The 25,726-nt window shown below is 40.0% G+C and overlaps 1 protein-coding gene across 4 annotated transcripts in view; it reads right to left on the minus strand.

The window, feature by feature from the left end:
• USP32 (ubiquitin specific peptidase 32) overlaps positions 1–25,726 on the minus strand; it is a 270,417-nt gene that overhangs the window by 71,719 nt on the left and 172,972 nt on the right. For all 4 annotated transcript variants that reach the window (XM_063455055.1, XM_063455047.1, XM_063455073.1 and 1 more), the window contains exons 6-13: positions 25,475–25,606; positions 21,493–21,600; positions 21,144–21,259; positions 18,285–18,347; positions 16,704–16,787; positions 10,524–10,585; positions 9,620–9,722; positions 3,685–3,868 (exon numbers count right to left, since the gene is read on the minus strand). In XM_063455055.1, coding sequence (XP_063311125.1) covers positions 3,685–3,868; positions 9,620–9,722; positions 10,524–10,585; positions 16,704–16,787; positions 18,285–18,347; positions 21,144–21,259; positions 21,493–21,600; positions 25,475–25,606 — 852 coding nt within the window. The remainder of the gene's footprint in view (positions 1–3,684; positions 3,869–9,619; positions 9,723–10,523; positions 10,586–16,703; positions 16,788–18,284; positions 18,348–21,143; positions 21,260–21,492; positions 21,601–25,474; positions 25,607–25,726) is intronic.

Raw genomic sequence — 25,726 nt, forward strand, 5'->3', positions numbered from 1 at the left:
AACTCCAACAGCAGCACAAGCCAAAAGAATACCTAAACCAACCAAAAACAAGTAGGAGGTAACATACGCTCTTGTATTTAAAACCACCTAATTTTTCTTTGCTGCTCCTGCATCAGCACAGGTAAGAGTTTTGGCATCTGCGACCTCACTTCCTTATTAATTGCTCATTACGTGAGGGTTTCGCTCATTCCCCTCTGCTTCTACATCTCTTTCTTTAGTTTTTGCAATATTTGGCTTTATGTGTTTTTTTCTGGGGTCTAGAGGACTGTCAGGGATCCCAACTCATCCTGAATTGCAAGATTCTCAGCCGTTATATTTATTTCGGGCCCGAATACGACATCCAGCCTGACGGAGCCAAGAAGAGTATTTTCTGAAACTCTGTTTCTCTCTCTCACAGGTACCCATTTCTTATGTCAATAGACCAGTCTACCTGTACAGGTTTTACTGTCCACCACCCATGGCCTTATTACATTACTATTGCAACTGCTGTACCGTTACTGTTCATACAGTACTGGGGTTATTGGGTGAGCACCCAATATTATTTAACGGTGCTTGGCCTTATTTTAGGGGTGAGCCCCCATTGCACCATTACTATTGCACCTTGCTGTATTGTGCCTCATTTGGGAGAGCGACAATTTATACAGATGTGCCCACTGTGGGTTCCACTTTTTGCCCCCAACCGGTTCGGCTATAAATTGCAATACTTCCTCCAAAGCGTTTCTATCATTTAAGCAGTACTGTGCCCCTCTAGGACATATTGGCCTGACCCTAACAGACCTAGTTCTGCAGGCAGTTTGGTGGACCTTTTATGTCAAGTATTGGTCCCAACTGTGGTATTAATCTCTCTGTGCTTCTCTCAGTTTGGTAACCACCTACACTGCTGTTCCCTGCCTTCATGGAGGCTATGGTGAACCACCCCAGGAATTTCACACCATGATTAACGCGGCCGTTGCTTCATTGGTGGAAAAGGCATTATCCAAAATGTTCACTTCACAACCTTCAGGATCGGCTTTCACACCGGAAGTAACAGCAGTAGTTCCAAAAACCTGAGGAACCACTGGAGTCTGAGGGCTTAGAACAGGACCTTCCTTCCTAAAACTGCCACTGTAAAGGGTCTGCACAGGCGCTTACCTGCTCCAAGGGCAGGGCTCACTCCGTCCGCCCACCACCCATTCCTCTGATGACAAGGAGGATGCACCTCCTCCGTTGTCGGTCATTAAGGTTCAGAAGGCAGGATGTCGATCATTAAGGTTCAGAAGGAGAACTGGCATGGGATGAGGAACCCTACAATGACTCCCCCTACATCAGGGAGTCTGTGGAGGGTGAGCCCCACTCAATTGGTGGTACGCAGCCTTCCTCATTGCTGACAAAGGATTTTACAGCAATATTTTCATACTGAGGAAGAAGACAGGGAACTTTCGCCCTGTCATCAATCTCCGCTGAAGGCCTTCATGATCTACAGACATTTCTAAATTAAGGGCATCCATCTCCGGCTGGGACTGCTGTAGAAGGATAACTGCCTAGACCTGAAGGATGCATACCGGTCAGTTCTGGTGGTTCAGGAAAACTGTTGCTTACTCGATTCCATTATCGAGAGAGGATGTGTGTTAGTTCACTTGTCTACCTTTCGGCCAGAGCTCCATACCCTGCTGTTTCACCAAGCTGCTGCCGCCAGCAATGGTACACCTACAAGCAAAAGATATTTGTTGTCTGATTTACTTGGATGATCTCCTGATATTTTGCTATGATGCCTCATAAGCAATATACTGTTTTTGGAGTCTTTGGGTTTCATAGTGAATCTCGACAAATGGGCGTTGTCTCCCTTACAGGGCATTCAATTTCTAGGTATCCAAATAGATGCCATGAATTGCGTCCTTCAATTACCACAATCCATAGTAGGGAAGTCAAGAAGGAATTTAGGTGCTGGATGCTTTTCCCTTCACCAACTGGAATGATTAGTGGGTCTCCTGTTATCCTCTATCCAGGCGATTTACCTGGGTCCTGTCCACTATTGCGTGATGCAGCGACTAAAGGCAAGTTTTCTTAGATGCTCTTTCTACGACCAAATGATCCTGCTCAATCCAGATGCAAAATTTCTCATTGATGATGGGAGCCATCTTTGACCCCTCTCCAGACTGTGGGGCAGCCTGCGCAGGCCTACACATCAATTGACTGGAGGCAGTTTTTTTGTGGTTTGCAGTCTAGAAAGGAATAGGTTACAATCTGTCTGCAGTGCAGTATATCAATAGACTTGGAGGAGCTTGATCTTTTGTTCTCTCAGAGGTCCCAAAGGAGATTTATCATTTGACTGAATGCTGGGTGAGATGGTCTTTCATTTCCTCAAACTTCAGAAGTTTATCTCCTGATCATGCCTGGTATCCATATTTGTTGCAACTGACTCACTTGACCCAGTTGCTGCCATCATTCCCTCTCCGCGACACACAAGGGTATCCTCATCTGTTGCTGGTCCAAGACTGTCTCCATCTGGTGGCTTTGATGCTTTCCGGGGATGCTGGAATGTCGATTGGTTATCGCAATCAGTTGAAACCTTATGAGATTCGTGGCCCCAGGCATTCACAGATGTTATCTTTCTATCAGGATTTTTTTGGATTAGTTGGTGTCTGGAAAGGAATATTGACACCTTTACGGCACCTATTCCCATAACACTGAATTTTCTTTCACATCTGTTTGTCTCTGGCAGGTCTTTTCGGTCTCTTTGGACACAATCTGACTCCGTTGACATTTTTTTTATAACTTTCTATTGTGATATTTCTTAACTTTGTGTCATCTCTACTCTAGTTTGCAATGCAGAAGTTACAGCTTTCCTTCATCCCTTGCATACGGACAAACTCCTGGTCTCCTACATCCGCCCTCGCAAACTTGTTCCTACTATCACTCTAGCTCTCTGGATTTTCTGACATTGAGACATCTTTCGGGGCGCGTTCTGTTAGAGGCGAAACCACACCTAGGGCTTTTCCAGCATGCACGTAACTCCCCAATATTTTACGAACAGCAGATTGGATCAGGGAGGGTACTTTTAGAACATTCTACTTTGAATCTGCTTGTCATGCATCTTTTACTTTTCTGCTGTAATTGTTATAAAAAAAAAAAATATATATATATATATATATATATTATATATAGCCTCCTGTCATGTGGTAAAACTGAAGATTATGTTAGTGTCATGTACATTTAATGGAAGATATACATCATGTTAACATTGAAACAAAACATAGAAGTGCTTAAAGAAGTGGAAGATTCGGTGGTGCTAATCTTGTGGGATTTCTACAAAGGGAGAGAAATAATCAGTTACCAAGGCACCCAATGAACTAAAAATACAGGTTTTTTTTTATTGTTATTTTTAATCTGGCAATACATCTAAGTATGCATGTGAATAAAGCATTACTTGAAAATAAGTTAAGTATGCTGAAGCTACAATCAAGCTGGTGTGCAAGGGGAAATTAGTCTGTAATGCATTGCTTGTTTCTCTGCGAGTAAATGGATTAAGACTTCTGGGACCAGAGTTCTTACTCAGGCAACAAAAATCTATAGCCATCTTATTAGATTTTCTAACATCTTTTCTACTGTGTTCTGTAATGGAAAAATATATTCATTTCCCTATGTGCTTCACCTCAAATGAAACTAAGCTTAAAAGCCCTGCTTGGAAACAGCCTTTATTCTTACTGCTGGTAGTTGACTCTGAGGCTTCGGAGGCGGAAGATATGTTATCTGAAGATCTGTCTTCTGTAGTGGTGTGTATGGAAGCCCCGATCCTGTCATCTTCCCTTTGATCCGGTGAAGATGCTCCCAGTGAGTGTCGGCTGCCGTTTAGTAAAGGACAAGGTTCCACGATGACAGGTCTAGATTCCTACAAAATACATTTTTAAACAATAAAATGCAAAATTTTAATGCAAATTTAAAAAATCATAACTTTTTCTTTTCTTGTTGAAAATGATTTAAAATGTAATTTAGTTGACTTGCAACAAGCATGGCAAACTCGTGGCTCACAATGAATATCTTTGCGGCCCAGCGAGTGGCGAGTTTGCCATGCATACTAAGGCAGAGTAGACACCTGCTCTCCCCACATTGCAGGTGCCTACACTCTTCAAATTAACCTGGCTGGGGAGGAGAGGTTGCGTGCGCCGCCTGTAGTGATGCCGGGTGCCGGAATATGACGTCATTACGGTATCACTAAACTGAGTGCGTGAGGGAGCAGGTAGGAGACCTCCCAAAGGAAGATCCCCATTGGACCCAAGGGTAGGAAACAATAAATAAAATGATGTGTGTGCAAGAATGTGTAAACGTGAGTGTCTGTGCGCGAGTGAGTGAGTGACCATCTCTGTGTCAGTCAGCGTCTGTCTGTGCGTGAGTGAGTGAGAGTCAGTGTTGCGATGGCCGCGGCTGGACAGTGGAGGAACTGGAGGTGCACGGAGGCACGCAACGTCACATTCAGACATGACGTCAACATGCTCCACCTTCACAGGGTTTCAAGGAATAGCGGGAGAATTCGCTTTGGCACAGGGTGCGGACGGCGCCATTGGGGATATACCAGAGGCTGGACTCCGGAGACGCATACTGGCAGTGGCAATGTGAGTGGAGTCTGCTAGTTGGCGAATATTTTTTTTTTTTATATATTAAATAAGGGCCGGGGTTTAGTAGAGGGGGGACTCTGGATTAATATAGAGGAGGGGGACTGGAATTTAGTATTTAGGGAAGGACTGCGGTTTAGTGGAGAGGCATGCATTTTTTTGGGGGGGGGGGAGGTTTATACTGTACTTTTCAAAACAAACCTACATTTCTATGAAAATGTAAGGTTTTTTTTGCGCCCCACATTTTGCAGTACCTGTGGTTGATTTTATTTCATTACAATAATACCTTTTCTCCCATAAGGCAAAACACCACATATCCTAAAGTAACCTTTAGAAGTAACAATATACTGAACATTTACAATCATTTTTGTGTATAATAAAAGTTGGGAGGCCACAGCAGAAAAGTTTTTCTATAAATCACTGGTAGCTTGAAGCATTCTGAAATGAAGGGGGGGAAAAGCCTGCATACTTGTTTAGTCTGCAACTTTCTAATTCCATGCTTGATGCCCTGATTATGTTATCCCAGTGTTCTATTGTTATTTATTTATAGGATTACAGGTGCATTCTGGATTGAGATATATTGAGGATTTTAGACTGGAGGAAGGTTTGATTGTGTTTGTGAGGTTATTCCAGAATGGCGGTGCTCTGTAGGAAAATGAGGATCAAGCCACATTTTGTATTAAGGTATATTAAATAAAGTGCTGGGAGTGGAGGTATAGGAGGGTAGAGTATTGTGCAAAGGTAGGGTTCCTATAATAACCTTTATTAATGCTTAAATGGACACTACAGTCACAGAACAACTACAGTTTGCAGTAGTTTCCTGTGCAGACTATCCCTGCGGGCATTTTAATGTAAACACTGCCTTTTCTTTACATTACTGCCTAGGGACATGTCTAGTGATCAGAGTCTCCATGAGGCACTGAACTTTCCCCAAAGAGATGCATTGAGTCAATGAGACCCCCCTGCTGACAGACACCCCTCCCCCTGATGCATGCACTGACATAAACTCACAGATACACAGTCATTGTCACACACACTTTCACTGAAACATACACATTCACTCAGAGAGACAAACATATACACTAACAAGGCACACACACACACACGCACTGACAGACACACACACTAACAATTTATTTTATTTTTGCTTACATTCTGGTGGATTTGTCCTTGTGGTCCAGTGGGGCGGTCACACGGTGGGAGCTCTGATCCTCCTGTTTAGCTCCCTTGCGCGTCTCTCAGTTATGCCGGAGTGATGTCATATTTCGGCTTTGGCATCACAGATAAACAGTCATTGTCACACACACTGTTTAACCAACACACACTTTCACTGAAACATACTCATTCAGACAAACATATACACTAACAAGGGACACACACACACTGACAGACACACACACACACAATTTATTTTATTTTTGCTTACATTCTGGTGGATTTTTCCCTGTGGTCCGTGGGGCGGTCACACGGTGAGCAGTGGAGGCGGGAGACGAGGGAGCTCTGATCCTCCTGTTCAGCTCCCTTGCGCGCCTCTCAGTGATGCTGGAGTGATGTCATATTTCGGCTTTGGCATCACTGCGCTGTGCGTGAGGGAGGGAGCTGAGCACGAAGAGCTCAGGTGAGCTCGGGGGCAAGAGGCTGGCAAGGCTGCCATTGGGCACAGCGCAGTTTTTTGCCAAACAATAGCATCCCAAAGCTTTCTTATGCCAAAGGGGCAGACCCTGTTGCGTCCAGACCAGCAGTGACCCTGTCATTTTAACTATTCAAGGTAAAACATTGGAGTGGTATTTAACTTTGAAGAGTTAAACACTCCTCCAGCGTCTGGTACATCAACAGCCACTGGAGGGACTTAAGCTGCAACGACCGAGTAACACTTGGTCACGTGACGTTGCAAACCACACTGAAAGCAATGACTGAAAGCATTCTTATGGGAAAGCATGAATGCGTGCACGGCACTCGCCGCACATGTGCATGAGGTCCTCAATGTTCCTTTATAAGGCTGTTGTTGGAAGAGGAGCGGTAAAAAGCGACAAGACAGCCTCTGCGCTAATAAAAGTAAAAAGCGGCGTTTTATTATTTTATGGCACATACAGGAGGGGAACCTCTGCACCCATGAACAGGGATACTAAAGTGTTGTATTAGAAATACAGGTAACGCTTTAGTGTTCCCCTAACTATAACTAATCAAACTTATTTTTTACACCAAATGTCGTCTTTAGTTTACAGAATTTACAAGGATATCTTTAAAATAGTAAACAAATTAAATAAAAAATAAAATCTAGGGGGCGGAGCCTGGCATCCGAGCAGAGCGGTTGTGCTGAGCCTCGGCTCCCGCTACACTATGCACTATTCGGGGGTGATCCCCACAAAAAATGACACAGCCACTCGCAGGAGAGGACCCAGCATGAAAGGTACACCCGGAGGTATCAGTCGATACCAAAATCGAGTCTACAACCCCCCGGGAAACCGACATAATGCCTTGCGGCCTACCGGAGATCGGGCAGCGGGGAGACGGCCGCTCCCCAGGCTGACTGACCTGGATATGGACCCCTCGAGGAGATCGCCTCCTACCCCCCCCCCCTCTGGACCGATGGGGGACATCTCGGTCCACGCCAAGCGACAGGAACGACAATTTAAGGCCAAGTAACCAAATAGAGGAACAGCACTATCGGGGCAGCCGACCATGCGGCGCACCCAAAATGGCGGCACCAAGCACATCAGAGGAGCTGACACGCTCGCCTGAAATGGATGCTCTCAACGATATTCAGCAGCGCATAGACGCGGCTTTTACCCGATTCTGGCATAGACTAAGAGAAAGGATGCAAACACCGATGACAAGCCAGCAACTCCTGCCAGTTAAGAGCGGACTGTGTCAGGCCCACAGGGTAAGGAGCAAGGAATCACCCCAACAGAAGCCGGACCGCAAGACTGGAGAGGGGAATGGAGGGAAGCGGCGCCCTGCTCTGGGCACAGCACCTACCCCCAAGTTAGTAACGATAACACGCAGCCTGCCCGGGCGAGGGGTTGGGAGGATGCTGCCTCCACGAGACGGACGGGCTTTCCGGCTGCGACCACGCAAGCGAAATAATTTACTGGCATTGCGCCGAAAAACCGCGACCCGGCCCTACGTTCCGTTGGCAGAGCAGAACATGGGGCTTACTGATTCCCGGCCCAGCAGCACAGAGCGACGGCTCTCAGCACCGGCTTGGGACCGGGGCACAATCTCGCCTCACTACCACCCAGCAGAAAGACTCGGAGCCCTCAGAGGTTCGAACCTCAACACACAATCAATAGCCGACAATGAACGAGACTGCATAATGTGGCCCATTAGCGGCATTGGTTGATCATCAGGTCCAGTGAGTCTGCTGCTCCCCAACTGTTGCCGGACCCTCCGCCACCGCTGACCACCCTAACCGCTCCCTGGGAAAAGCTACCACTCATACCTGGACTGTATCCAACACCCAATAGGGATTGGCTGAGCTGATATGGACACACCGCAGGCAAAACAGCCAACAGACTCCTCTGGGGGTGACTGTTCCCTGGACTGACTCACAGCAAGATGCATCTTAACACCGGTCACCTGCAGCACCTCTGCACCCGATTATCCGCAGCAATAGGATAACAATACCGTTATGTTTATGTTTAACCTTCAGCCTAGCACACACCTATTGTTTAAATGGGAGACTTGCCTTTACACTACAGGGCTACTCACTGAAGCACTTGATAGCCTCACTTGCTTTAGACTAGCACCTAACATATGGCAACGCAGCCATTTAGCACATAACCCACTCAGCCTGTTACTACTACACTTCAGTGCGGCAAGTACACTAACCATATATGTTCCCCCCTTTGTATAAAAGTTAGACCCAGCCCGAATCAATCGGTCCTTATGTTACTCTATGGCACTCAAAACTAGCCAATTTATTTACTACATGCCTAAGTTTTTTGTTAATAACTAATATCACTAGCCCTGTGCAGGGCAGCTATGTAACTACGCTGTAAGAACGACACTAAAATGTAAAAATGTGCATTGCTTTTAAATGTTGCACGTACGACTTGCCTAACATGCACTACACACATAGACCAATACCTAACATGTTCACCACAGACAAGAAAGCTAAAATTTTCTTTTATATGTTACGTCTATCCACTGTCTATACCTTCTTTCAACAAAATCAAAAATTGTGCTGTCTATTCATATGCCATGTTTTGACTGTTATGCCTGTTATTGCTTACGACGGCTGTCGTGGCTGAGTAAGCTAATTGTTAAAACTTGCACAACAAAAATAAAGAATTAAAAAAAAAAAAAAAAAAAAATAAAATCTACAGCAAATTGCTCAAATATTTTATAAAACTTAAAAGAAAAAAAAATAGATCATTTAATGTTAATGTGCTATCAAAGCTTCAATAAATATTTCACAATAACTCTTATAACACACAGGGCTTCCAAGGGTTCAGGGATGTTAGAAGAGGAGAAAAAAACCATAAGGACTTCTAGTGAGACATGCTTAGGTTTAGAGCAAAATTGTTGACAGATAGTCTTCTATTGCTAAACAATCTGCATTTCAGAAAGACATGCACAAAATTACACTGATGTGTCATTAATGGTTGTGAGGCTTCATGTGTCAAGAAAACACAGCAGTAAAGAGGCTTAATTACACTCATCTATCACAACACATTTTGACTCATCCAACCAACAAGTCGTTCAATTTCCTTAATTAAGTCGCAATTGCACATTTTAATTGGAGTTTTCTAGATGTTGCTCACTTTGCTAGTAATGAAAATTGTGTACATGTTTGAAAAAATAGCATCAACATATTGTAGCAGCTATGCAAAGGGCCAAGCACCCTTTAACAATTTCAAGAATCTTCTTGTCTGAACATAATAAATGGATTGTCCAGCAAACTCATCTGTCTTCAATAGAATACATACTGTGGAGAACCCTAGAAGTATGTTATCCTTCACATATCAAGCTTTATAAAACTGTTTTTTTTTTTTTTTTTAAACTTATTTCCACAAATATTCACTTACATATCTGACATATTCCTTCCACTGGTGCCACCATTGCATGGAGATTAGAAACCAGTTATGCCCAAGCTGCAACCCATATCGACTTTCTCGTTCTAGCCAACCCCTGTGGATACAAGTTCAAATTACAGGAATTATTATTAAATTAAAATGATGCTTTAGGTTTTGAGCCTTAAAAAGGGATCCACCAAAGCACCAAAACAACTTTAGCTTAATATACACTAAAACTCATATTCTACTGTATAAATGATGCACCTGCAGTCCTCACTGTTCACATTTGTTCCATGTAAGAGTTAAAACACTTGTGGAGCTAGCCAGCATGATAAATAGTTTAATTTTTTATTAAGATGTGACAGCAAGTGTGTGTTTACCTCCTGCCTTGTTAATTGACTTTAAAGGGATGCAGTTTCAATGTATAGATCACGCCCCTGCGCTCTCACTAGTCAATTCCCTGCCATTTATGAGCTAAATCACTGAGCTAAATCACTTTTGTTTCTGTTTATGCTGCACTAGCCACACCTTTCCTAGTTGTGGCTGACATAGCTGGCATGAAAAAAAATGGTTTCAGATTTTATTAACTTGAGAAGTTTTGATATCCTGTTCTGCAAATTGCACTTGAATCACACACAGGACATGCACAGATTCAGAAGTAAAAATCCAGCATTACGGCAATCGTCCTTAAGGGTTAAACATAAGAAATCTTTTTACAGGAAATTATCAGGAACACTACTTATGTCACATTAAGGGAAAGTGTGCCTAGGGCTGCATAAACAATGCAATTTAACATTTAAATGGCAGAGAACTGGGCTGTGAAACTGCAGGGACATGGGTTATACACCAAAACCACGCCATTAAGCTATGGCGGTTTTGTTGCTTACAGTGACCCTTTATTGGGGAATTATTTTACCTGATGATCTGTCCTTCCTCTTCAGGGGTTGCTGGTCTTAGACCCAGGACTATGTGGCATACCTAAGAAATGAAACGCATAATTTTAATAGCAATACATAATTTCACCAATACTGTTTTATTTGTAAATATGTGCAGATGAGGCACTGACTGTATCAAACATTTGTTGGAATTATTGCTATGCATGGTCTGCTAAATACACACAGCAAACTGTCATCATCACTAGAGATGAAGTGAGACATCAAAACAGACTTGGAAACATCTGTTTGCATCTGTATCGGAATGTAGGCTTGTAGGTTATTGGTCCCTGCTGAAAGTAACCTGCATGATTGTACTGTCTAAGTGTCTCCCCTGCTGTGTATAAAAGTGCATCTCTTACCTATTAAAATATATTGCATATCCTGAAAAGGCAGCAGTCTAGGTTTTGTTACTGGACGGCATATTAGTATCTTCTGTGAACCTGTTAGTGGATTGAACTACTGGGGGACCTGTGAAGCCAATAATGACTACAGGTTGCAAAGCATTCAGGATAGAGGTGCTAGTGTTTGTCCAGAAACAATCATACTAGGGCACAGGAGGACACCATGTCTTTCTGTAAATACTGACGTGGCTATGAATCCTTCTGTCCCTTCATGATGCTTTGTTAGCTGCACCAGTGGCTTTTCCTTATCAGGTTGACATCCAGAATAAGAATCCAGATCTGTACTGGTAGCTTTTCAACTAGTACATCAGAAAATACATCAGATGTCACACTGTGTTAAAATAACTTAAATTCCAGCTAAAAGAAATTAGATTACAGATAATGCTCCAAGGTTTAAATGTTAACATTAAATGCATAATTTTCTGAAAATATGTCAACTGTTCTGAAATTAACAAAAATAAAAACAAGCTAGCAGAGGTGCCTTACTCTATCAGTGTAGAATATACTGAATTCAACATGACTGGAATATGCTTTAATGGAACAATTAGAGGCAAAAATAACAAAAATGAAATTTTTCATCACTTGCAGACATAATACTATTGTTTCCTATGGTCATTTCTTTGATCTAACGGTGTGTGGATAAAAGTATGTCACTGATTGATTTGGGCTTCTGTTGCAAAACTCTTTGGAAACCTGAACATTTGCAACACGACATAATGAGCTGACCGATTATTCTGTAATTTAGCCCCTTAAGACCGCAGCCAAATGTACAAGTTGTGATCCAAAAAAACGTAAACAAAACCTGGCATTTGCGCTATATGTCTGTCCAACCATAATTCACCTCTTTCATATTAAATGCACCCCCCATTATTATATATCATTTTATTCAGGGGAAACGGGGCTTTCGTTTAACATCAAATATTTAGGTATGGAACATAATTTAATATGAAAAAAATATTTAAAAATGGGAGAAAATAAGAATTTTTTAAATTTTTTTAGTTCTACGTGACATTCTAACTGTGAATGTCATAATACTGTTTGCTTTTACTGCAATACAATACACACATTTGTATTCAGCGATGTCTCACGTGTAAAACAGTACCCCCTATGTTCAGGTTTTATGGTGTTTTGGGAAGTTACAGGGTCAAATATAGCGTGTTACATATTTCAGTTTTTTTACATTGAAATTCGCCAGATTGGTTACGTTGCCTTTGAGACCATATGGTAGCCCAGAAATAAGAATTACCCCCATGATGGCATACCATTTGCAAAAGTAGACAACCTAAGGTATTGCAAATTGAGTATGTCCAGTCTTTTTTAGTAGCCACTTGGTCACAAACACTGGCCAAAGTTAGTGTTAATATTTGAAAATGCAAAAAACTAATTTGAACGCAAATTTTGGCCAGTGTTTGTGACTAAGTGGCTACTAAAAAAACTGAACATACCCTATTTGCAATACCCTGGGTTGTCTACTATTGCAAATGGTATGCCATCATGGGGATAATTTTCATTCCTGGGCTACCATACGGTCTCAAAGGCAACCTGGCGAATTTTAATGTGAAAAAACTGAAACGCAAACCTTATATTTGACTCTGTAACTTTTGAAAACACCATAAAACCTGTACATGAGGGGTACTGTTATACTCAGGAGACTTCGCTGAACACAAATATTAGTGTTTCAAAACAGTAAAACGTATCACAACAATTATATCGTCAGTGTAAGTGCCATTTGTGTGTGAAAAATGCAAAAAATGTCACTGTCACTGACGATATCGTCGTTGTAATATATTTTACTGTTTTGAAACACTAATATTTGTGTTCAGCGAAGTCTTCCGAGTAAAACAGTACCCCCCATGTACTGGTTTCATGGTGTCTTGGAAAGTTACAGAGTTAAATATAGTGCTAGACAATGTAATTCCCTGAACTTTTGGCCTGGGTTGGCAGGCAGGTCCTGCAAATTGTAATTAATAAAATGACCTAATTATGTAAAATTATTACATAAATATATGCGTAGAATTATTATATATATATGTGTGTATATATATATATGTGTGTATATATATGTATATAATTTTTTTTTAATTATTTTTATTTATATATAGGTATATACATAGTGATATATACGTATATACTTATGTATATAGATATATATTTCGTTCTACATGTATTTTGATATCAATATATATATATTAATTTTAAAATACAGTTAGAACGAAATTACGCATGTTTATATATTTTTTATCTATTTTTTTTATTATTTTTTTATTATTTTTTTATTTATTTTTTTAACGTATTTATATATTTATTTATTTTTTATTATATATAAATATATATATAATGAAAATTATATATATATTTAATCAATATCATTGTACGTGTATTTTGATATGAATATATATATATAATTATGTATATATTAATATTAAAATACACGTAGACAGTGTATGCATATTTATGTGTATGTGTGTATATGTGTGTATATATATACTTAGATCATATATATAATAAATATATATATGATCTAAGTATATATAATTTATTTTTACACTGTTTTAACATTTTTAATTTTTTTTTCAGACAGCAGGGGGAGTACCTGTCATTACAGGCACTCCCCCTGCTGGCAATGCCTTGGACGGCTATGCCGTCCATGTGATCGCGGGGTCCTCGCAAGGACCTCGCGATCACATGGCCCTGGGCGGCTGAAGAGGACGCAGGGGGACTCCCTGGGCTCCCAGGTAAGTCCCCCATACCGCGATCGCCGGCGTGGGATCGCCGGCGACCGGGTAAGTACATAAGATCGCAGGACGTACTATGACGTCCTGCGGCTTTTAGAGCCACCAAAATAAGGACGTCATAGTACGTCCTGCGGTCTTAAGGGGTTAGTCAGTAATCAAAACACAGCTGTACTTTAATGCAACTGTTTTCCTCATTTAATCACAGTATCACCTTCCATAGGAGGCAAGAATGTTGCCACGTAAATGCTGAGTGCTAAGCACTATTAAATATCCCCCTTATTATAACACTCATTCATTGTCCTACATACTCCTTTGTTCTATTTTAATGTTGTTTGCTTTTAATATATCTGAAGAGATATTAAAGTAATGTATATTGATTTTATGCTAAACAGGTCTTTGAGATCTATAATACATACATATGAATTGTAGTTACCATTGTACTCTTTTAACCCTTCAGTGCATAGAATGGGTGGGATAGGGAGGGTGGCACAAGGGAATGGGCACTATAGAGCTATGAACCCAACTATAGCTTCCCTTTAACTGCAATCCATATACTAATAACTCAGTAATGGCAATGTAAATCAGTAAGCTCAATGTGGTTACAGTTAAGATTAAGAAATAATATGAGCACAGTAATCGTTACAAGGTGTAATTCCTAGGCAAGTCTTCATAGAAACTACATGAACAACATTCTTGAAAGACATTTGCTCTTTACAAATAATTTGTGCCTAGGCTTATTTTCCCTTTACTATAAATAATGTGTGACTGTATGTATATGAATATTAATGTGAGTTTACAAACTTTGATTGTGAGTTCATATAATAGTCGTGCAATATGTTAAAATTATATCTTCTCTAGGTGGGTTTTGTGAATTTTCTTAATAGTTTGTGTTTTTTTTTTCATTGTAATGTGCAGTTATGTAATTATTATAATTGCAATACATTTAAATTTAATATACATGCAGACTTAATTCAGCTTCTCTCATCTCCTTTTAAGCTGTACCTAGGTCATAAGTTCTATATATAAAATATAATAAAAAAAAAACACAATCAGCTTAAAATTATTGAAATCTACAAGAAATATTTTTTGCAACACACACTTGTGGCGAAAGCCACTTCGCAACTGGGGTTTAGAGAGGACTACGTGCCAGCCTTTTACCCTGTGACTATGGCCCCTGCAATAGACCTGGCTAAAATACTTCAAACAGGCTCTGTTCGTGCAATTTACTGTTTACCGAACAACCGCACAAACAGAGACCACCATGGAGCTTGTTAACACCTATTAACAACTTGGAAAGCTTCTCACCGCAGTGTTCTAATTGTTCGTCTGGATGGCCACATCTTGTTTGCATGAACGCAGGCAGCAGTGTTTGGGCATGAATCTCATAGAACTGAAATTGGATACAGAAACTCCCGAACACCGCTGGACTTTCATCATCGCCTGCGTTCGTTTCTATCCAGCTGAGAAGAGCACTGTTCGGTGAGATCATTTGGATATCTGGATGAAGGGAACAAGCTCCAGGGTAAGACTATTGACTCTGTTCGGTAGTTTTTTCGTTTGCAAACCACCGAACTAGACCGGCCGCAAGCCCTGATTCTCTGGAACTGTTTTAGGCATGGGACCATGCCTGCGGTCGGTCAAATACATGACTTCCATAACATTTCTGAACCCCTGAACTGATCTGGGTGATTTTTTGATATGTTGGTCAACCAGTTCAGGGCTATCAGGGGATGTAACATTTGTGGGGATTTTATGTGTTTTAAGGTGTTTTGGGGTTTTTGTAAAAATGTGTGTTTTTTGTGTTCGGAAATAACCGAGTTTAGTATAAGTGCTTGACTCAATTATCTCCTAAGTAAAAGGGAAGGCTTATTGTATTATGTGGGGGAGTGCCTTCGATTGTAACGCTATTGTGATTGGTGTATATGTTTGTGTCCCTGTCCGAAACAAGGTCAATGTGGGCGTACACCTTGCTTGGGGATTGTAAAAAAAAAAAAAAAAGGCCTGTGTGCCACCATTAAAATTGAGTTTCTGCTTAACCCTCAACACGTAGCTTTGTCTCGTGATTGGAAGGGAACTGCTATACTCACGCTGGGGATTGCTATACTCCTTATACTCCCCTGGGTTCTAATCCCTAGCTGTTATAAGAGCTGTTCCTGCTACGCTCTCTGGAGTAGGTGAGGTCTTTCCCACACGGTCCTGGATATCAGAGGTTGGTCCAGGGTGGGAGGAAGACGGCGAGATCCCAGCTAAGCTATGGCGGTTGTGGAGTCTGTGTCGCTTGTGGTGCCCGGTGCAGTGCTTACGGTCCTCAGCATCAGCTAGGAAGCATCTGTTGGCGGAGGTGCCCAGTCGGGGTACACTTATCGGTAGACCTTACAATGATTATATGTAATTTTTGTTTTGTTAAGGACCATAAGCTCAATATCTGGGATATGGGTACATTGTTGGTAGCATCCCTGCAACCTAAATATCAACATATATGACCTCACATATTATGCAGGAATTATCTTAGTGGTAAGAAGCAGTACAAAGCATTATTTTAATTTAGTCAATTTGGGGATGAAATCCACACACACACACACACACACACACACACACACACACACATATATATGTATATGTCTATTGCACAACGTTAGCGCTATATTTTATTTGAAGATAAGAAAATATCACTATATAATCCTCTGATGGTTTTTATTCCAGTGGCAACACTTTATAAAGCTGGAATGTATCCAAGTGAGGAAAACATAAAATAGCTCAAATAGCAGCATAATGCATCAGGAAATAAGCCTTACAATATACGGCCTTAGAGACATGATTTTACCATCTGCGTGCTAGAGAAGTGTGGATCGCAATGGCCTCAGGTACTCAGACTTTTAATGGGCTGTACATCAAGTATAAGAACCTGTAATTTCCTTCCCTTGCTGAATATGAAAGACTTTTCCCCCCAAGTAGATACTTAAAGCCATATTTGTCTTTATGGAGAGAGAAAAGAAGAACATTTAGTGTAGATGTGAAACTGTACCTGAAAAAGGAGGTTTAAGAATTCATTGGCAAGTGCACTTTTGACACTCCATATCTGGTAATCCTCCAACGTAAGATGTCCACCCTGTATCATACAAAATTAAACATTCCAAAGTTAGTGATCAAAAACAAAAGTGGCACATTTACTTAAAGGGACATTACAGGTTTAAGTTGTCCCTCATATTTCAATGCATTACACACAAAAATTAAATTACTCACGCGGAAAATCGTTCAGAGAATCATGGGTTGGCTACTAAGCTTATCCCATAAACTATCTAGCAAGGGATTATGTAATATGTCACCTAGCAATAATTCCATTTAAAAACACAAATGAAAGGAAAACGGTCTTGATTTTTTATTATTTAAAATAAAATAGTATGGCCTCGATTTAATATTTTTGGATTCAAATTTGTTAGAAAAACTTTCCAAATGATTTATCTACAAAAATTCCTTGTAGACGTTAAAGGAACACTATAGGGTCAGGAACAAAAACATGTATTCCTGACCCTATGATGTTAAAACCATCATCTAGTCCCCCCTGCTCTCTTAAATATAGTTAAATCTTACTTGTATTAAAGTCTGCAGAAGATTCCTCTGCCCCAGATCTGCCTGCTTGGCTGAAGTGATTCTCTGAGCCAATCACACTGCTTTCCCATAGGAGTGACTGAGATTGTAAAGGAGGAAGATCAGGGGCAGAGCCAGCACAAGCCAAACACCACCCTGGCCAATCAGCATCTCCTTCTTGAATCAATACATCTCTATGAGGAAAGTTCAGTATCTTCATGCAGAGGGTGGAGACACAATGGCAGTGCTGCACACGGTGCATCACTGGCCAGGCAAGCAGCTCTAGCAGCCATCTGAGAAGTGGCCAGTGGAGTTCTCACCAGGCTGTAATGTAAACACTGCATTTTCTCTGAAAAGACAGTGTTTACAACAAAAAGTCTGAAGGAACTCACCAGAACAAATACAATAAACTGTAGTTGTTCTGCTGACAATAGTGTCCCTTTAATGATGCAGATAAATAATTTGAAAAGCTTATCCAAATACATCACAGTGAGGACTATGTTTTAAAGACTGTGTATATTGTGCTTTAGTGCATGCATATAAGTAAATGGCTCTTTTCTGTCCTTCTCCTGCCTTATGCTTGCACTATGTAGGCAGCTATCCTCCTTGGTTGGAAGCAAAGCTTATCTGACCAGTAGTTAGCAGGTCATCAAGAGCTAGCATGTGTATTTATGAATCATGACATCATGCACAAGTATCAGGCTTAATTTTACATTGCCTTAGCGGTGTAAGTGGTGCTTTTGTTGTGTTTGGGAGACCTAATGGGGAATTATTGTACTATATTTATTTTTTTAATTGCAATTTCAGCAATGAGAATAATGTGGCTGCAAAGAGGCAGGCTTTGGGTACCAAAAGAATTCTGGTTTTGTCAAAATGCTCTAAAAATCTGGGGGATGGTTCTCCAAGACTTCTATAACCATAACCATTACAATGCGCTGCACTGAATACAGTGCTTATACATAAATTAAACTACCACAAAACATACTTCACAAAATAGAATGGCAGTTAAACATTTTACCTTTGTGGTATCATGGGACTTCAAAATATTATCTATGATATCGCCAAGATTCATCTGTAATTCCTGTTATTCAAATGCAGACAGATTAAGAAAACTCTCAAAAAGGTACTAGTGTTCTAAAAAAACAGAGTATGCAGCTTTGCGTTAAAGTAAACTACAAGAAAATAGAAAGATGAATGTCTCCAAACCACACAAATTGCGCACAAGAGATCTAATAGCAGCAGGAGTTATAATTTAAGCCAGAGAATAGAGGACACATTCAAAAACATGCTCAATTACTGTAAATTTCTGCTATGCTGACATTGTAAGAAAAATTATAATACGATTTACACTGTAATGTCATTATACTCTACATAAAAATATTATACTGAGCAAAAAATAAGGGAAAGAGGAAGACAAAAAGTGATAGAAGAGAAAGGACGGAAGGTGAGAAAGGAGGAAGGGGAATAGATGTAAAGAACCAGACATGAGTAAATCGCAAAAACGGTACTAAAAGAAAGACTTTCACATCTAAGGTCAAAATAGCTTTACTAGAGAAAATATCTAGGTCAGTTATGCTTCCAGTTTTGCTACTTTAGCCTTACATTTGTAATTCTCACTTTAGTGAATAACCCAAAAATAATTTCAAACATAGACTGAAAATAGAGAAATGCAACTCTAAATAAGATCTGATGTCTAGAGGACATGTACCATTGTATCAAAAGAAGTTCTTCAGCCAAGCACTGCTACTCTTAAGGATTGAACATGTAGAGATTTCCAGTGTGCATGTATTAAGGATGTTACGGCAATCTATTGAGCAGTGAAAGCTGTCAACATGGAAAAGTAGGTACATGCCAAGTGTAAAAAATCTTTACCATGTATATCAAAATCCATCAGGAAAAACTAATGAGGAGTGGGGCAGTACCGCTAACATTTAAAGATACATGCCAGTGGTGTCTCCAAATCAACAATCCAGATCTATGTATAGGAAAAAAAAAAAAACTGTCTTGGGTACATGGTACAAGAATACCAATATGTCAAAATAGTTTACTGGTGCTTAGACATCACAGAGCAATGATCGGTTTAAAAAAATAACCAAGTGGGCATCTGAAGAACAGGACTTATACCATATTCCATAACAAATTGCTGTTTGAAGTACTAATATTACCTTTTTACAGTCAGAGCTATTATGTAGAAGGTCATTGTTTAAAAAAAGTGAATTCAAAACAAATTGCTAGTTTTAGGCCAAAATAGCTCAATTGGAAAACTATATGCCCATAAAGTCGACCGTTCAGTTATTCTGGTATAAAATTGGAAGTTCCCTTTGAATATCTGACAATTTTCACTATAGAAAATAACCTTGGGTGGTTTAATTACTAAACTGTAAACTACAAGGAACTTAAAATCACATTACAAAAGTAGTCAAGCTGTGAGTGCAATGGAGCACCTGTACTTTGGTTGAGTACCTCTGTGAGGTCAGCTTCTTCGCTGCCAACAGGAACTGTCCAGGATTTAGGGATTACCCTGCTGTGTCTAATGTGTTTTTTGGGGGGGGAGGGGCAACACTTTAGACACAACAGGGTAATCCCTAAATCCTGGACTGGTAGGGGTCCTTGAGGATTGGGTTGAGAACCCCTGTTCTAGACCCTTTCTCATGTAAAGTAGGGATTATAGCTTTTCCCCACACAGGAGGTCCTTCATGCAATGCAATGGCCCTTACAATAGGCCTTTCCCGATCCCACTTTGTCTTGGTTCTTGATTGCAACAATCCCAGCTAACCAGATAAAGTCCTTGCTGTGCCTTCAGAGACTGAGCCAAGATGTACAAAATGCCCCCTATTTCCTCAGACAGCACCCCCACACATTATATGTCCATGGATAGCTCTTCACCGAGTGCCCTTACTGTTCAAATAGTGCCCTGATTGGAGAATCCACGGCTAAGTTAAAGTGTGATAACATTTTACTAGGTTGCAGCCATTCTCCGATCTGTATCTGATATCCAGGCATGCGGCTGGTTATTCCCAGTTTCACAAAACAGGGTTCCAAGGGTTCTGGACAGCACCCAAACACATTTTATGGCCCTGGATAGCTCTTTCCGCAGTCTCCTTACTGTCCAACTAGACCAAACTGTCCAAATAGTGCCCTGATTGGAGAATCCATGCCAGTGTTAGAGAATGATAAAGTTTTCCCAAGTCACGAGCATTCTCCAGTTTTAAGTTCCAGGCATGCGGCTGCTTAGACCCAGTCTTACAAACCGGGTTCCTGGGGTTCACGGGAGAACAGCATCTCTACATGTCTCTGGATAGCTCTACAACGAGCGCCCTTACTGTCCAAATAGCACTCTGATTGGTGGTTGGAGGATTGAAAGAAACCTGATCAAAGATTCACTGGATTGCAGTCCAGTCTCGCTAGGGCAAACAGTTCCAGAGTGTTTCAGGGCATCTATCAATCAGGCGCTCGATGTATAGGACGGGTACAGGTAATCCCCAGAGGTCCCAAATTCAGATTGGCAGGCAAAATAAGCATCCAGGGAGTCTCCATATTCCCTCTTCCATAGTAATAATAGCCATTCTTTGTCCTTTTTGTCCATGTGTTATTGAAGTTCTGTGACAGTGAGTAAACCCAAGTTGGAGAATGTTCCCATATCTGCTATTTTGACTAAACTCTGCAAATCTGCTTTTAATGCACTATAATTTGGTGTTTAGTGGATAATCTTGTAAGTGTTATTACCTATCCTTCCCTTTACTCTTTACAAAAATAGAATGCATTATTTTTAATATAAATTTTCCATACATACAAGTTAAGAAGTAGTTACAAAACATTTACACTTGACAAATGGTCATCATGTGCTAAATACGGTACATTTCATTGTAAGACTTACAGGTATGGCATCTATACGGTTATCCTTCCAGACCTCCAGAAGTGCAAGAACCATGTCTTCTAACTCAGTACGAGACAATACACCATCACGATCTATGTCGAATACCTTGAAACAAACTAGAACAAGACAGAATTGATTAAAATAACCTGGAGCACCAAGCATGTTCATATAGGGGTGTGAAGAAAATTTAAGTCAAAGGTTCTAAGTTTGAAGAATAGAATCATTTCCCACCCCATAGCCCTTTTGTACCCATCATATAATCATCTTTTTTTTTTTTTATCTAGATTACGGTCAAATATTCAGAACAATAATTTATGCTATACATTAAAGACTACCCATGCATACGTACATTTTTGTCTTTCGGCCAAAGGTCCCCTGCAACATGCAGAGAGCCCACATGAAATTTCTTTGAAGTCTATGTGATTGTCCCGATTCTCATCAAAGGCATTAAATAACCCTAAAAAATAAAAAATAAAAAAAGGAATTCAAGATGAAGTGTCTGCTTACTCCTCATAAACAAAGTAAGGGATGTCAGCTACTAAAGAGTAAGTGTGTGTGTGTTTCTAGAAATATCACCTTACCTGACAATAAGTGACAATAAGAAAAGTTTTGTAAAGAGAATCTTGTGTTTTTTTTTTTAAATACACAAAAAGTATGCAATTCAGATTTCAAAGATTTTCACATGTGTATATTCTTGTACAAGAGCCTTTATTTTTAAACAAATACTGAAAGCGTTAACCCCTTAATGACGAGTGACGGACAAGGTCCGTCACTCAGGGGAAACCCTTAACGAGTGACGGACCTTGTCCGTCACGTGGTAAAATTAACCCCAGATTGCCGCGATCGCGGGGTGTATGGTGCTCCAGTCTGCCTCTGTATTAGAGGCAGACCGGGAGCACCGGATCAGGCTGTCCCAGCACATGTGCTCGCTCTGAGCGAGCACATGTGCTGTGTATACTCACCTTCCGCCTCCCTGCACTTCCGGGTTCAGTGTGAAGTGCAGGGAGACGGATCAGTGCTGATCCTGCCCCCTGTGTAAAAATAAAAAATAAAGTTTATTTAAAATCCCACCCCCCTTTACCACTTTAATAACAAATTAACCCCATCCCTGCCAATTGATACCTGACTACAGTGATCAATTGGCAGGGATTGCATTTTACTATGATCTGATTTTTTTTTAACCCCTGACGGTTAATTTTTTTTTTAACCCTCAGGGGTTAAATTTATTTTATTAATTAATTTAAGTATTTTAAAATTATATATTTAGCTAGCTGGGGAGGGTGGAAGTTAGTGGGGTATTGGGGGATTTGGTGTTAGCCTAACTAGGGGTTAACGTTAAAAAAAGTTTTAAAATAAGCTTTAAAAAGTTAAAAATTAAGTTAAAAAAAGTTTTAATAACGTTTAAGTAAAAAAACAAACAAAAAAAACACCCCCCTTTACCCAGTCCAAATAAAAATTAACCCCTTCCCTGCCAGTCGATCACTGCCTACAGTGATCAAAACACAGATAACAGTATTATACTTTGATCTCGTTTTTTTTTAACCCCTGACGATTAACTTATTTATTTTTTAATCCTCATGGGTTCAATTTATTTAATTAACTAATTTAAATATTGTATAATTAAATATTTTTTTTCTATCGGGGGTGGGTGGGAGTTATGGGAAAATGGGGAATTTACGGTTAGTGCTGCTTACTGCTAGTTAGGGGTTAACTGTAAAAAAAAAAGCTTCAAAAAATGTTAAATCTGTAAAAAAAAGTTTTAAGTTTAGGAAAGTTTAAAAAAATTAATAAGCAAAACAAAAGTTTAAAAAATTGTTTTAAAAAGTAAAAAAAGTTAAAAAATACATTTAAAAACGCTCATTACCACTACACCTAGAACAAACTAGAGAAAAAATGATCCCACGCTAAGGTTCAAAATATGCCTTTTGAATTACCCCAGGGTGTATTCTTTAATAAATAGTATGTGTTTGTGGGGAAGTTTTAATAACCAACCATCTAAACTACTCCAAATTGGAACATGGACACAGCGTAAAACTTCAAAGTTAGAAAAAAACGGAATGGCTGCGTCTCAAATGTGCCCCTTCAACATCCACATATACCTGGCAAAGGTACATACGGGGGTATTGCTGTACTCAGACCACATAGCTGAGCAACATATGAAGTATTATACAGTGGTAGTACACATAAGGTTTGCAAAATATACTGTGCAAACTCACTTTGTGTGTCAAAAAGGCAGAAAAAACGCTTATTACCACTACACTTGGTACAAGCTAGCGGAAAAATGATCCCACGCTAAGGTTCAAAATATGCCTTTTGAAATACCCTGGGGTGTCTCCTTTAATAAATGGTGGGGTAGTTTGAATTTAAAACCTGCGAAGATGCTTGGAAATTGCACATAGGCCCAGCGTCAAAATTCAAAGTTCTGTAAAAACTGATATGGCTTGGTCTCCTATATGGCACTGTAGCTTCACAAAATAGTGCCAAAGACATTCATTGGGGATGTCTTTTTTACTCAGACACTAAGACTTAGCTGAGCATAATTTGGGGGGTTTGAACTTAGTGGCACCTATGAAATATACAAAATGCCCAGCAAAAATGCAACCCGTATGTAAAAAAATGCCCAAAACTATTTTTTACCACATACTTTGGCATATATTGGTGAAAAAATGGGGGCATGCTAAGGCACAATATGCACCTTATGATATACCCTGGAGTGTCTACTTTTACAAATGGTAGGCCTCTGTGGTTTTTTTTTTTGAACAGTCAAACTGTTATAATACCCCAAATGGAAGCATAGGCTCATTAAATCCGTCTCTCAAAATTCTACTGTGAATACTGAAAAGGACAGGTCTCCTGTATGGCACTGTAGCTTCACGAAATAGTGCCAAAGACATTCATTGGGGATGTATTTTTTACTCAGAAGACTTAGCTGAGCATAATTTGGGGGGTTTGAACTTAGTGGCACATATGAAATATACAAAATGCCCAGCAAAAATGCAATCCGTATGTAAAAAATGCACAAAATTATTTTTTTACCACATACTTTGGCATATATTGGTAAAAAAATGGGGGCATGTTAAGGCACAATATGCACCTTATGAGACACCCTGGAGTGTCTACTATTACAAATGGTAGGCCTTTGTGGGGTTGTTTTGAACAGTCAAACTACTAGAATACCCCCAAATGGAAGCATAGGCTCATTAAATCCGTTTCTTAAAATTCGACTGTGAATACTGAAAAGGACAGGTCTCCTATATGGCACTGTAGCTTCACAAAATAGTGCCAAAGACATACAATGGGGGTGTCATTTTACTCAGCAGATGTAACTGAATACAAAATAAAACTTCGTACTGGAATAGCACACACCAACTTTACAAAATACACATGAGAAGTTCTTTGTTATAAGTTTGTGTGCCAAAACCCCCAAAAAACACAATTTTACTCCAATATTTAGCAGAGACACCAATTCTACCCCCTCCCCCCACCCCCCACCACCAAAATAAAGTTCTTAATTACTATTTAGTAGATATATCCCCAACAAAGAACATGCATGTATTTAGTTGTGAATTTCTTCACTGGGGGTATATAGAAAAACGGTTTGCAAAAGCAGCAGATATCTTGTCTACAGTCTTTGCAGCCCCTGACCTTCTAACCTACTTTCTGTGGCTTTCCAATCACAGACTTCTCAATGTAGCTCAATGAGAAGACTTTGCAAGGCAGGTGCTCTGGGCAATTGCTGCCTCTTGAGTTTAACTCCATTGAGTTAAGCAATCAGGATCTGTTTTCTAATTGACAACAAAAGCACTTTAGTATGCGCAAGTGGTTATGGTGCTAGAATCCTGCTTTCTTTGTTTTCATGAAGCTGACAAAACAAGACTTGAAACCAGAGGTTTACTATAAGCTCTGTGAGTCAAATACACTTTCATGAGAGGCTTGCAGGAATCTCTCCAAGTCCAAAGAGTGCACCTGTCTATGTGATGATTAGAATGGGATAATGCACTTGGCTGTGTACATACACAACATCCCAGATACACATTATTGACTTAGAAGCACATTTTCCTGGAGAGCACTACTCACAAGTTCCTCTCATTATAGCTGGGAAATATAATTCAGATTTGTACTGTGAGAGATCATTTTGGCATCCCTGCACACATTGTATACAGTAATGTTTTTGTTTTTTTTCAGATTGGAACCATCTGCATCTTTTTTTCTTCGTCATAGATTTATTGATTTATGAGACTGCAAATAAACTTATGTACATTTAAAGAATGGTATTGAGAAGAAGCTGAATAACAATGATCAGGTCATTTACATTTTAGCAAACTGTATACCTTCACTTAAAGAATGGTGGATAGGAGGAGAAATCAAAGGAACAAATGTTTCCAAATCAAACCGTCCAGTTCTTGACTGAGCCTTCAAGAGCCAATACCTTTTTTCTAGATCAATAATGTCAGATTCTTCCACTATGGAGAAGAGAGAGATTGCATTGTTAATGGTTAATACTGCTGGACAATAATTAAGAATAATTATGCACAACAGCTCCTTCAACTATAATATTAAATAGCAAAACACCTCCAATAGAC

Source organism: Pelobates fuscus, chromosome 1 (assembly GCF_036172605.1).
Source record: "Pelobates fuscus isolate aPelFus1 chromosome 1, aPelFus1.pri, whole genome shotgun sequence".
Classification (NCBI taxonomy): domain Eukaryota; kingdom Metazoa; phylum Chordata; class Amphibia; order Anura; family Pelobatidae; genus Pelobates; species Pelobates fuscus.